Source organism: Eucalyptus grandis, chromosome 1, assembly GCF_016545825.1.
Source record: "Eucalyptus grandis isolate ANBG69807.140 chromosome 1, ASM1654582v1, whole genome shotgun sequence".
NCBI classification, from domain to species: Eukaryota; Viridiplantae; Streptophyta; class Magnoliopsida; order Myrtales; family Myrtaceae; genus Eucalyptus; species Eucalyptus grandis.
Genome location: NC_052612.1, coordinates 33583268 through 33596742, shown reverse-complemented (window position 1 = coordinate 33596742; position 13475 = coordinate 33583268). Strand labels below are relative to the sequence as shown.

Here is a 13475-nt window from a genome sequence, read left to right as displayed (position 1 = left end):
TAACTTCTGAGGTACCAATAATAAGACACACTGGAATGAGTAACATGTAGTTTCTCATATTAGTTGCTGTTTTTGCTTTGGTGTTGTTAGAGCCATATCAATTTGAGTGTTAGGTGGGATTTGCATCTGAATTACAGGATGAGTATGTATTAATAATCATTACTTGGAAGTTTGTGACCAGTATGTTATACTGGACCCGCAAGATCTTGATCTTATAGCTGCAAGATATGGATTCATTCCATTAGTAGCTGCATATTGATACTGAAATATTTCTACTGTTGGCAACTTGATGCTGATTTCTTCCTGAGTTACCTATTGTCCTCATAATTTGTTCTCCTAACAAGTAATGAGACCTATTTGCCTCTTTTGTATAAAGCACAGCATTGAAGTTCCGGTCATGTAAGAAACTGGTTTCGGTAACTAGGTGCATTTCAGATATGTTGTTTATTTTCTATTAAGATGATTAGTATTTCAGTCTTCATTAGTGAATGATCTCAAATTTATTTATGTTATAGTTTGATTGAACAGCTGTGTGATTGTTGAGGATGCATGAAATGTTTGTTTATCATTGCCATGATTAGCCTGCCAGGTGTTCGTTAAAATTGCCTAGGGAAAATTGAACATCTCACCGGTGTCTTTTGCAGTGAGACATGAAATGTGATGTTTATCATTGCCATGATTAACTCAATTGGGGAGAGGGCTTGTCAACCTCTGTTTGGATGCTGGTGTGTGGTGAGGTAGTTTTGGTGCATCAATTAGACTCCATTGAGATTTTCCCATATGGGCAGTTGCTGTTTTGTCTCTAGTGAACATGCATGCTCCAAAAAAATCCTTTTTTTACCTGGTCATCTGTCAAAACACTTGGGTATGGATAGTGCTCCATACTTTTTTGGAAAATGACTTCCACCTTTAAAATTAGGAAGTCATTTTCCTTAATTTTAAACTGGGTATTTTCTGGTTGACTGAAGTCATTTTTCTTTGACCAGCTTATTTTCCCACACCAAACACTAAAAAATGGAAATAGAAATTTTCTGGCAATATATTTTCCTTCAAACAAATAGAGCCCAAGTCAAATTTGAGTTTCATCTTTCCAAACTACCTTTGATCATAGTAGAAATATAATTGGTCTTTAAGGACCACATACTTTATATATAGATACTCATTTGCATCTATGCATAACCACCTAATTATGCACGTGTGCATCCCCTTTAACCTTTTTTTTTTTTTTTATTTTCATTAATTCCCCTTAAACCAGGTTGACTATATATATCCTAAAATAAATTTTTGTAATTCTTTCTTCTATCATTCTTTTTCTTTGTTTTAATTCTCTCTCCACCTTCTTTCTTTGATAACTCCTAATCTCCTTCCTTATCTTCACCATAGGCAAACTTTGAACTCCATTGACGCCATTTTCAATATCTCGATTGCTCATCTTTCATCCGACACCAGCGAGCCTTGACGAGTGGAAGATTGCCACTTGCCAATGGAGCTGACAAACAGAGGAAGTTCTTCGTAAAACAGCCTAGCAAACTGAAGGTGACGGAGACTGGCGAGTGGAGGCAACGGACTACCACCACCGACCAAGCCATGGAAACTGATAACATAGCTTTGGGTGAATGATTCTCTCCTGAGGTTCTGGGTTTTATGCAGCTTGCTATAGATCAGGTAATGCCTGGCACAGTTGATTGTATTAAGTTGATGAAATACTTGAGCTGAAGTTTGAGTCTGATTCCTTTGGTGCTATAATTGTGTGGGAACTTGAAGAATGTATAGTTGAATTTGGACAAGAGATGTTGAATAAGTGTTTCTTTGTAAGTGTTGTCTGTGGATGCTTGGTAGTGCATCCATTGGTAATCGACATTACATGCAGCAAAATTAGCAACAATCCCTAGAAGGTATAGGTTTTCTTTCTCTCTTTTCATAGGTGGTAATTTATTGAAATAAGTAGGTGAAGTCTAGGTTTAAAGGAAAAACAAGCAAGGCAGAGTGCAACAAAGGGAAGTTGGGTGTACATGGGGTGGCTTAGTCCCCTTTTCAGGCAAAAAACAGAGTCAATCCGGTGCTGTAGGTTGAGAGGGAGGGAGGGATGGATTTGGGTGCTTTGAGTTGTCTAGGAAATGTGGATGTGTAGTATGTGCCTATTATAAAGATGTGCAGCAGGTGATAGGTTTGCCAGGACAATTAAATTGTCAGAAGCTCCGATCACTGGGATAGGACTCTGTGTTAAGTTTCATAAGGCTTTTGAAGAGGCAAAACCAGAGAGGAATGAAGAAGATGCAATGAGATGGCAAGCCACCAGGAAAGGTGTTTGCTTGACAGTGGAATCCTTTTACCACCTTTTGACTTTAGCACCTAGGGAGAATTTAAAACCAAATTTCCTTGGAGCAGGAGAATAATGTGAACATCGGTTGTACCCATGGATAATTGGTTGGGTGGTTATTTTCTTTGGCACTGTGGTGTGGATATGGAAAAAGAAAAAAATCATGAGAAACACAGAGTTTACATAAGTTATTCAGTGGAATAGAGACAAAATCCCAAGATGCTGATTGTCAATTCTGATTTGCGAGGGCTTCACAACAGTTTTAGGGATCTCTCTTTATACTTATATGCCATAGCATTTGTAAAGGAAAATGACCCAGAAGCTAAAACTCCAGGAAGCTGCTTGAATGTTTGAGTGAAACCTCATTAACGAAAGAAAAGCCTCTGAGGTACCCATGATAAGACACACTGAACTGAGCAACATGTAGTTTCTTAAATTAGTTCTTGTTTTTGCTGTGCTGTTGTTAGAGCTATATCGAGCCATACTAAAACATTTTTACCGCCGGCAACGTGATGCCGATTTCCTCTTGATCAGTTTATGGATCGCCAAAGCGCCTAAGCCAAGCCTGGTCAAACGCTCACTCGCTCGCCTTATTTGAGAGAGAAAGTATCTAGAGAGAAGAGCTCGGACTTTGTATTACGGAAGTAGTGGCTGTTTACAAATGAAGGAGGGCACTCCTTTTATAGTTGAGGGCCTCGGATTACAACCATCGATCTAGAATGCTATCGGCGGACGAGATCGCACCGCCTCAACTACCGTTATAATGTCGTTTACCAACTACCGACATAAATGAAAGGGAACATTAGGTGGGATTTGCATCTGTATTACATCCGATGAGTATGTGGTGAGACATGCATTTGTTCCATTGGTAGCTGCATAATGATACTGAAACATTTTTACTGCTGGCAACGTGATGCCGATTTCCTCTTGAATTTGCCTTTATACATGCATGCATGAGAGAATTTTGACTCTCATTCTCATATTTTTTTTTTATAGTTGAGGGCCTCGGATTACTAACAAGTAACAAGATCTATTTCTTTTCTTATATAAGGCAAAGCTTGCGTTGGACAGCCTTGAAGTTCCAGTTGGGTAAGATACTGGTTTTCAGTAACCAGGTGCATTGCATATATGTTACTTTATTTTCTAATTAAGATGATTAGTATTTCAGTCTTAATTAGTGAATGATTTCAGATTGGACTCTTTGATTGAACAGCTGTGTGATTGTTGAAGATGGGAACGTTATTGCGGCAGGAAGAAACCGGACTAACGAGACACGGAATGTATGTTTATCATTACTTCTCCACCCTTTTATATGGATTTTGGCCAACAGCACTTTGTTATTGTTCCAAATTGATACCCTCAAATTATCCACTTGTAGTTTATTGTCGATCATTTTATGTTTCTCCCTTAATATGTATTTATTAGATAATAAATTAATATATCTGAGCAAATCTGTTAATGAGTTGAATATTCCATGCATTGTTAGGTTGTAAGGGCTTTTGTTCCCATTACCCTTCATAAAATATGGCTACATTTAACAATAACAATAATCTTGCTTTATTATGCACAATGTTTTAAGTTTTTCATTTGCCGTTGTGCTATGTCTGTAACCATATTGCGGTCTTTATATGCTTGTGTGAAGTTTTTAACATTGTTAGGCCGTATGTAGCTAGAATTTTGTTATAGTTATATGGTGTAAAAATGCATTGCTACCATTTTATTGCCTTTTAACATGTCAGAATCTGCGCCTTGGGCAGAGTTCTTCATACAATGGCCATTTACACAACTAGTTTAAGCCTGGTTCTGGTTGAGATCATCTCTTATCTAATATTTCTGTATTCATTTATAGTCATGAGGTGACATTACTATAGATGAATTTATGGATAGTAATGGATAGTTGATGCCAAAAATTTATGGCCCTGTTAGTATCTTGTGGAGCTTAATAAAAAAAAAAAAAGGCACCTTGCTACAGGGGTATAGTTAAAAATACTGTTAGAAAAGGTGGAGGTGGCTGATTCAATGAGAAGCCTCTTTTTCCATGTGAGATTCTCAGCAACTTCAAGCGAGCAAAACTTATCGACTTAATGTAGTATATGCCTTGATCAATCATACATGTACTCTTAATCAGTTAACTTAATGGAGAAAACACATTTCTCAAGAATTGCATTTCCAAAATTTATGTTGAAACTACACTATGAGCAACTGTCTCTTTGACAAAGCTCCTAAGTTTTGATATGCTTGCTTTGTTTTTCTCCTTGTGCTTTCATAGGCAACAAGACATGCAGAGATGGAAGCTCTTGATGTTCTTCTTGGACAGTGGCAGAGGACTGGATTTACAGCTGCAGAAGTTGCAGAGAATTTTTCAGCATGCTCCCTTTATGTGACATGTGAACCATGCATAATGTGTGCAGCAGCATTATCGATCATTGGTATATCTGTTGATCATACTGAAATAAAACTGAACTCTGCTAAAAAAAAATTATTTATAAATGATTGGATGACTCTTGCCCTTTTTAGGTATAAAGGAAGTATATTATGGTTGTGCAAATGATAAATTTGGAGGCTGTGGCTCAATACTGTCTTTGCATTCAAGTAGCTCTGAGGCATGTTTTAGGTCAGTTTCTGAACTTGCTTTTGCTGCTGGTGTTGTATCGACATAGCTTTACTTTGAAATTGTGACAAATGACAATTGACAAATAAAGCTTACTGGAGGTTTCTGATTCCTTATGTTGATAACTGATGGATGTGGGTTCATAGCGATTGTGTATGTTGTCACGTGTCGAATATTGTAACATATAACCATTAAAATAAATGGAGGTTTATGGAACTAATTTTCCATATTTTCAGTGCTTTCCTTCGTCTAAATGGAAGAAAGTGGTGTTTCTGGAAGCATCAAGAAGTCAAGTTTATAATTATTCTTTCTTTTACCGCTTTGTTTCCTTTTTCTTAAATTCTTTGTGACTTGTTAAACATTTCGGTATTCTTTATTTGCCTAAAAAGTTTACAGTTCTGAGAAGTGCTACAAGTTAAGCTAACATTAGTTTCTTTTTCCTTTTCCCTCTCCCCCTCATTTCTTCATTTCTTCTTCCTGACTTTTTTCACTACAGCGAGATTCTTTGATGTCTTTAATGTTATCATGTTTAAATCGAGAAATATAGTATCTTCAAAGAAGTATGATATTCTAACTATGAGGAAATTTATGCTTTCTGATATGCCATAGGCAACGTACTTGATAAAGAAATCTCATTTCTTGTCTGATAGTTGCAATTGTCTCTTCTTGCATACATGAGAGCATGTGCCCGCTAAATGGTGGGGTATGGCTTGTGTTTCCAGCTTGATTTTTTTATCTGTCTGTGCTGTAATGAGCTAACGTTTCATGTTTCCTGAGCTTGATCAGAGCTCATCAATTTTTTACTCTGACTTTGTTGACATAAAAGTTAAAACGTAGTGAAAACAGGATCTGTTTCATTGTGATTTGAGCAGTACATGAAGTTGTGTAATCTAGATTATGGACATTGTTTTTCTTTCAAAGTGTTAATTTTGAAAGAATAAGCTCAAGTATGGGGGAAGAAGCAAGAGATGTACCAAGGATGCATCTAAACAAGAAGTTAAGGGGGGGAAAAACCATGAAATCTCATACTTTAGATCTTGAAATTTATGGTTATGTTGTGATTAATAATCTGATTATGAGTCAAAAGCATTGGGAATTCTGGATCAAAGGGTTTCAAATGTTATGGAGGAATAATGGCATCAGAAGCCATTTCTCTTCTGTGAGATTTTTATGAACGAGGGAACACTAATGGTATAAATGGCAATCAAGCATTTTAACCAGTTGAAATGTCTGTTTGAAAGAATGTTATTATACTGCAGTTTGCACCTATTTACACTAGATAACCTAAGGGAAATGGTAGGTCATTTTCAGTGGACCCATAGTTAAAAATACATTTTAAGAGGCTTCTATGAGCATAATAGAGATATCCTACTTTTGAACCAAAGTTTTCTTTATCAATCAATGAAGTTGAGCATTGTGCTTGCTGGCCACTTGAAGACCTTCCTGAAAAATTTATCTTTTGGTGCCTAATATGGTGGTCTTCCTAGCACTGATCCCCTTCCATAATGGTTAAGAAGAATTCAGGAAGCCTCTTTATATTTCTTCTTCTCAATCCATTCTCTCAACCAGCAATAGAAAGAACTGTAGCTGGGGCTTTTGGTGATTGGAAATCTTACTGAACAACTCTCTCTCTCTCTCTCTCTCTCTCTCTCTCACACACACACACACACACCCACACTAGTCCATATGTAAATTGTTTGCTGCAGTGAAGATACGTTGTTGTATCCTTGGTCTGGAGAATTATCTGCACTCCCTGGTAAATAAAGCTGACCCAATGGAATGTTTTGGAATGACTAAGGGCTAGTAAAATTGCAAGCATAGAACTAGTGGGCCATTGGATAAATAAGAACCCATTCAGAAGTTTTCTCCATCAAGGATAAGGTGCTTAAGAGTGCTCATCTTGACATGGTGCATACAGTTATCCAGACTGACATTCACTGAGTATGGTTGTCTGAGTGGAGCGGTGTTCAGCCTTATTATAATGATCGCTATGAATTGGTGTAGAATTGGCCTAGTAAACAAAAGGCAAGAGTTTCAGATACCCATTTTTTTTTTTTTGGCTAATTTTCAGATGCCCTGCTATCATATGTAGCTTCCTCTAGACTCGGTACACCTAGCAAGATTGCCATTTGAAAAATGGAATGTCATGTCCTTGGTTAAGGAAAAAGACGAAGTGCAGTATCTTAATAGTTGATAATCCATCGGTTAGACTCGTTATTCCTATTGTGAATTACTAAGCATAAATAGTTCTTGGTCGAGCAACTGTCCAATTTGTGCTCTTCAATTGCATATATTTCAAAAGACTGATTGGACCATAACCTTTTCATCCCTCTGCGATAATTAGTATGCTTTGAAACTGATTATATATAGAAAAGATGGTTAAATAATTTTTCTTTGCAATGATAAAATCTAGTTGGTTCATGTTTTTCTTTGTTTTGTTGAACCTTGTTGCATGAAGTATCATTTCTCTCCTCCTTTTTTCCCCTCCTTTTCCATTCATTTTCTATTTATGACATTGTGGAATCTATGATTTGTTCATATATATGTATGCTGAATGCTAATATTTGATTTTCAGCTCCAAAGCCTCACAGGTCACAGGTTACTCAGGCTTAAAATTAGATCTACGTGCATTGATTCTTCCTGTTGAATCTTCTCATGCCTTTGCACTACTAGGTGAAAACTTTGAACTTATGATTCCTTGCTTTTCTGAACATCATGTACATCATGTAGAGATGGAACGATTATTGGTTACTTGTGCATATAACAAGTGTAGTGCATGGTGTGACCTTGCTGTATTTTAGCCTTTTAGCAACAGAATGGCATGGATTAGGGCGCTGTGGCAATGTTTCTTGCTGTGGCAGTATGATATGATGCTCATGCAACTTTTGAGTATACCTACAGCTATAAATTCCCTTGTATGGTGTTTGCCAATGACAACGAGGCACTATTAAGGTCTTAGAGATGAAGTTAGACAACATCCTTGTTCTTTGTTCCTGATTGTTGGTTTATTTTGATTATTTTGTTCATTGTTCTTAATCCTGTCAGTTCATCTCTTCATTTGACTAAAACCTAAAGTCAAACTCGCAGTTCAAGGTAGTTCCTATTCTTAAGGTGAACTCATCGCAAAATTACTTTCAAACTATAGTTTTGTGACTCTTTGTATTCTACATTAAAGTGCAAATCTGGATGTGAGATCATTGTTGCAGATTCTGGCATAGTAAGATTCTCTGCTGTTTGTGTGTGATCTCAGAAACAGTTAATGGTTATTATTTTGTCTCAGGACCTTAAAAAGTTGCATAATCATAGTGTGTTCAGACAGCTCTTTAAGTGAAGAGATCCCTGTGAATAGTATTTACGATAATTAGCATTCTATATATGGTATGAGGATGTAGTTAAACATCTAGAATTCTATAGCGTCTCCACAATGCGTGCACCATTTACTGCTTTTCCAATTACAGGATTTCATCAAGGACCTGAAAGAAAGCGTAAACGTCCAGATCAGTTTTTGCCCCGATGTTCATTTTATGTGACTGACAATGCATGCGCCATTTACCGCTTTTCCAATTACAGGATTTCATCAAGGACCTGATAAAGAAAGCGTGAACGTCCAGATCAGTTTTTGCCCCGATGTTCATGTGTTTATTGAGGGTTGCAGCTGTGATCTTCCATTTTATGCTTTAACTTGATCATCATTGTAGGCATCAATCAACCTTTTTTTTTTTTTTTTTTTAATAACGAGCTTTATTTGGCTAATTTTATTTGTGTATAAACTTCTTAATTCTAGTCTAGGCCCTATAACTTTTTTATGCTAATTTTCTTGCATCATCCAACCTAATCATGTAATCTCTGATCCTCTAGCTTTTAATTATTTTGATTTTTTTTTTTTTTTTTATGAGCTTTCGAGCTTTGAGGTAATTCTAGGCGTTTTATTTATGTGTCTAAACTTCTTAATTCTAGTCTATATCATGCGTGATCCCTAATGGTCAGCAACCTAATGGCCTGGTGCCTAGCCACAGGCCCAAGCATGTCGGTCTGTCTTGTGCCCTACCACAATAATATCCTCTTGCATGTACATGTTATATTCTAAGAGACAAGACTCCAATCCTACTCAAACGAATCTCTTCTAAGCAACCTTGGCCCTATGAGTATGCTTTGATCCTCTACATAAATGTTGGGCATTTAAATTGTGATAATCATTTTTTTTTATGGTAATTTTTTTGGAAGATAAATTATTTTTTTTTTTTATGAGCTTTCAAGCTTTGAGGTAATTCTAGGCGTTTTATTTATGTGTCACTTCTAACATGGAAGGGGAGGTGAAGGGTTCAAATCCTCACATTCTTGGGAGGGATGGGGTGGGGACATGTTATATTTGGGTTTTGACTCCCATCCTGCAAGAGACCTCTTCAAAAGTTGGCCTTAGAGTAAGCTTTGATCCTCTAGGAAAATACTGAGCATTTAGGGGCACGAATGAAAAAAAAAAAATGGAAGATAAATAGATTTTTCTATTTTTATTTCTAGATGAGTTTCTAAGCAAAAATTATCCATTTGATAACCACATAAGATTTCTATTTTCAAAATAGAAATTATTTTATAACAACATAAATTTTTTTCCCTTTTGGACAGTGGTGACTAGTGGTGGTCGGCGGCAAGAGACAGCCGGTCACCAGGCGGCGGCGGTGACGATGGTGGCGGCACAATTGGCGGTGGCCTTGTGGCCGATGGGCGGCGGCGATCGGCGAACGGTGGTTGACGGCGACGGATGGATGACTGATTCATAATAAGAACGAATGATGTGAATAATTTTTGTTTCTTATTTATGTTCCAAAAATAGAAAAATAAAAAAAATTTACTTTCGATTTCTATTCCAAACTTATTGTGGAACAAAAATTTATTTCAGAAATAGGAAAATGAAATAATTTTATGTAATGGATTTCTATTCCAGAAACAAGTTTGGAATAGAAAAATTGTTTCTCAAACAAAAATTTTGGTTTGTCATGCACCCCGTAATATCAACTTCTTTGGCATAGTAAAAATTTGACAATAAGAGTTTATCAAGCTGTAAATAATAACAAACTTGATCAGTTGCAATTATTCTAGTTGTAATGTTTCCAATCAAGGGCCTACATTCTTTGTCGCTTAGTTGATCAAGGTTGGAGGAAGACCTTGAAACTTTATAGACAATTTCACCCTTTTAAAACCACCAGATTGAAGCAACTTAGCATTGTCTCCATCCTCGTATCCAATATATAAAATAAAAAATTCTCTACCTTTCAAGATTCAGTTTCAATCTAGAGATGCTTTAAAATATAGAGTTAATATTACGAAAAACTTCAAATTTTGGTATATCTATGATAAATTTATTATAAATCAAGTTTTTGACCATCAAAAACTTTAAATTGATACGACTATGATATATCTTAAAATAATTTTTTAATCATAAAAAATTCTAAACAGAGTCAATTGTATCAAATTTATCCTTCATTAATTTCCATTAAATTGGGTTAATATCAAGAAAAATCACAAACTGCTACGTTTGTGATAAATTGAAGATAAAACTCTAAACTTGTACATCCATCAATTGTTACATGTCATCCAACTCAACAACTTGATGGTAAAATTTAACAAAAATTAACTGAGGGTAAATTTATCATATGTGTATCAGTTTGAGATTTTTTATGATAAAACTTAATTCATGATAATTTATAACTAGTGTAACAGTTTAGGGTTTTGTTTATTGACTTTGAAAAAAATCATAGTCATCTGCAAATTACTTAGGCACATTTATGCTCCTCAAAACAGCAAGCCGAAAATTCCAATTTTACCGAATTAAATGCCTCCGTCATGTCAGCCTTGATCATCCAATAATTTTACTATTTCATGAGATAATGTCCCGCGTGTGTCGTCATGATGAGATTTCGCGCCATTTTCCCAAATCTCATATGCTCCTGCACACGTTCATTCCCTTCTTCATGGCTTGGTTCATCCGAAACCTGCACCCATCTCTCCAAGCGCTTCTTCAAACGTGCGAGTCATGCGACCCGTGACGGTCCCGCAGTCTCTGGACACCTTAGGAACGAAAACCCAGATAAAACTCGGGAGTTTCTGGACAAATTTCAATGCCCAGATGTTCGTTCGTTCATTCGAAGATGATCGTGGGTCGCGTGTGAACTGGCCGCCTTGACGACGCCTTGAAACTGTTCTACAAAATGCCCTTGAAAGATGCAATTTGCTGGAACACGATGATCGAAGGCTGCCTAGATTGTGGGGACTTGACGACGGTGGAAGAGCTTTTCGATGAGATGCCTGAACCAAGTGTTGTTTGTGGACGACGATGATAGATGGGTTCTTTCGATTTGGACAGGTTGAGAGGGCAGAGAGATTTTTCAAGCAGATGCCTATAAGAGATCTTGCTGCGTGGAATGCGATGCTTCATGGGTATTGTGAGAATGCCAGAGTGGACGATGCTGTGAAATTGTTTGAGCAAATGCCTTCTCGAAATGTGATTTCATGGACTTCAATGATTGGCGGGCTTGACCAAAACAGTAAGAGTGAAGAAGTTTTAATTGTATTTGAGAGAATGTTCAAGTTTGGTGTTGTACCCAATCAGACTACTTTGATGTGTGCATTGAGTGCCTGTGCAAATGCATTGTCTTTTCCTCTTGGTGCGCAGATTCATGGTCATGTTTTCAAGTCAAGATTCTGCCTTCGCGTGATTTGTATGTGCTTCTCTTATCATGTTCTACGCTAATTGCAAGCAAATTGAGAAAGCAACCCAAGTCTTTAATGAAGCAATGTATAGGAATGTGGTCATATGTACAGCTCTTTTAAGTGGTTATGGCTTGAATGGTAGGCATGAAGATGGCTTGAAGGTTTTCAGTGACATGATGAGAGCAAGTGTTCTTCCTAATCAATCTTCATTTGTAAGTGCTTTAAATTCTTGCTGTAGTTTAGAGTCTCTAGATTGAGGTAAGGAGGTCCATGCGTTAGCTATAAAGCTGCAATTAGGAAGTGATGTATTTGTTGGCAATTCTCTTGTAGTCATGTATAATAAGTGTGGAGCCGTTGATGATGCTGTTGTAGTGTCAAAAGACTCAGGGAGAAGAACATTGTCACCTGGAATGCCATTATTTGCAGGTGTGCACAACATGGCCAAGGGATGTGGGCTATGGAGTTGTTTAGCCAAATGATATGCGGACTGGTACAACCAGATGAGATCACACTCACGGACTGCTTTCTTCTTGTAGTCATTCTGGGATGTTACAAAAGGGGAGATGCTTGTTCAGATATTTTAGTGAGAACACTTCCATTGAATTGAAGCACGAGCATTATGCATGTATGGTGGATGTGCTAGGACGATGTGGGAAGCTAGAGGAAGCAGAGGATTTTGTAAGAAACATGCCTCTTAAAACTAACTCCATAGTGTGGCTTGCTTTGCTTAGTTCTTGTAGGATGCATTCTAACCTAGATTTGGCAGAAAGAGCTGCAAACTATATTCTTGACCTAGAACCACATTGTAGTGCTGCTTATGTTTTACTGTCCAACTTCTATGCTTCTGCTAATAGATGGGGTGATGTCTCACGATTAAGAGTGACTATGAGGGATAAAGGGATTGTGAAGCAACCAGGTAGAAGTTGGGTTATCATAAAGGGGCAAAAGCATTTATTTCTTTCCGGGGATAAATCCCACCCTTTGAGTGAGAACATATATTGGAAGCTGGATTGGTTGAAAATGAAGTTGAAGGAATTGGGTTATGTTCCAGATAAGAGGTTCTCTCTCCATGATGTGGAAGATGAACAGAAGGAAGAGTCATTATTTTACCATAGTGAAAGGCTTGCTGTTGCATTTGCATTGATTACTACTGTCGAGGGTAGTACGATAACTGTAATGAAGAATCTTCGCATTTGTGGGGATTGTCATTCTGCAATTAAACTTATTGCAAAGATTGTTGATCATGAGATCAATGTGAGAGATTCCAGCCGCTTTCATCACTTCATGAGTGGCATTTGCTCTTGTGGGGATTATTGGTAGCAAGGGCATGAGGTTATTTCTCCTGTCATGAACCTGTAAGCATCCTGAGTTTGCTCATTATGTTAAGCATTGATGAGAGTGGAGTAGCTAACACGAGCACTATTCAATATGGGCTTCCTTTTATTGTTGATGTAATAGACAATGAATTCATGTGGAATCCATGGCTTTTTTGTTTGAGCTTTGGTTTAGTCTAGGAGGCTAAGGGAGTTCAAGTATTTCTCAGCTGTATGAGTTGGGCATGTGGAAAGTTGGAGACTTGGGAGGAAATCTTGCTTTGGATGGCATTGCCATCCATTGCCTCCATGCAGGGATTTCTGTTGAGAATTGAGTATTATCACTTTGCTTATGGCTTTGATCCCACCAGGAAAAAAAAAAAAACTATTCACATATAAGATATGCCTTATGCAGAATTAAATTAAGTGAGAAAACCTAGAGCCTTGAAAATAGTTACTTTCCATCTCTCTCTAGCAGAGAGGAATAGAAATTGGGGCATTTATTGAGAAGGAAGTATTGCTT

The 13475-nt window shown here is 37.2% G+C and overlaps 1 protein-coding gene and 1 pseudogene across 23 annotated transcripts in view; both read left to right on the top strand.

Annotated features, from left to right (window-relative positions):
* Nucleotides 1-8628, top strand: part of LOC104446809 (tRNA-specific adenosine deaminase TAD2) — a 28368-nt gene extending 19740 nt beyond the window's left edge. For 3 of the 23 annotated variants that reach the window (XM_039312518.1, XM_039312513.1, XM_039312517.1), the window contains exons 2-8: nt 1384-1665; nt 3372-3409; nt 3534-3600; nt 4590-4749; nt 4838-4934; nt 7507-7691; nt 8120-8265. In XM_039312518.1, the coding sequence (XP_039168452.1) occupies nt 1645-1665; nt 3372-3409; nt 3534-3600; nt 4590-4749; nt 4838-4934; nt 7507-7691; nt 8120-8175 (624 nt within the window). In that variant the 5' untranslated portion in view covers nt 1384-1644 and the 3' untranslated portion in view covers nt 8176-8265. The other 20 variants (XR_005551154.1, XR_005551152.1, XR_005551159.1 and 17 more) reach the window with 20 other exon arrangements.
* Nucleotides 8629-11098: 2470 nt separating this feature from the next.
* LOC104431397 lies at nt 11099-12996 on the top strand (annotated as a pseudogene).
* Nucleotides 12997-13475: the final 479 nt, after the last annotated feature.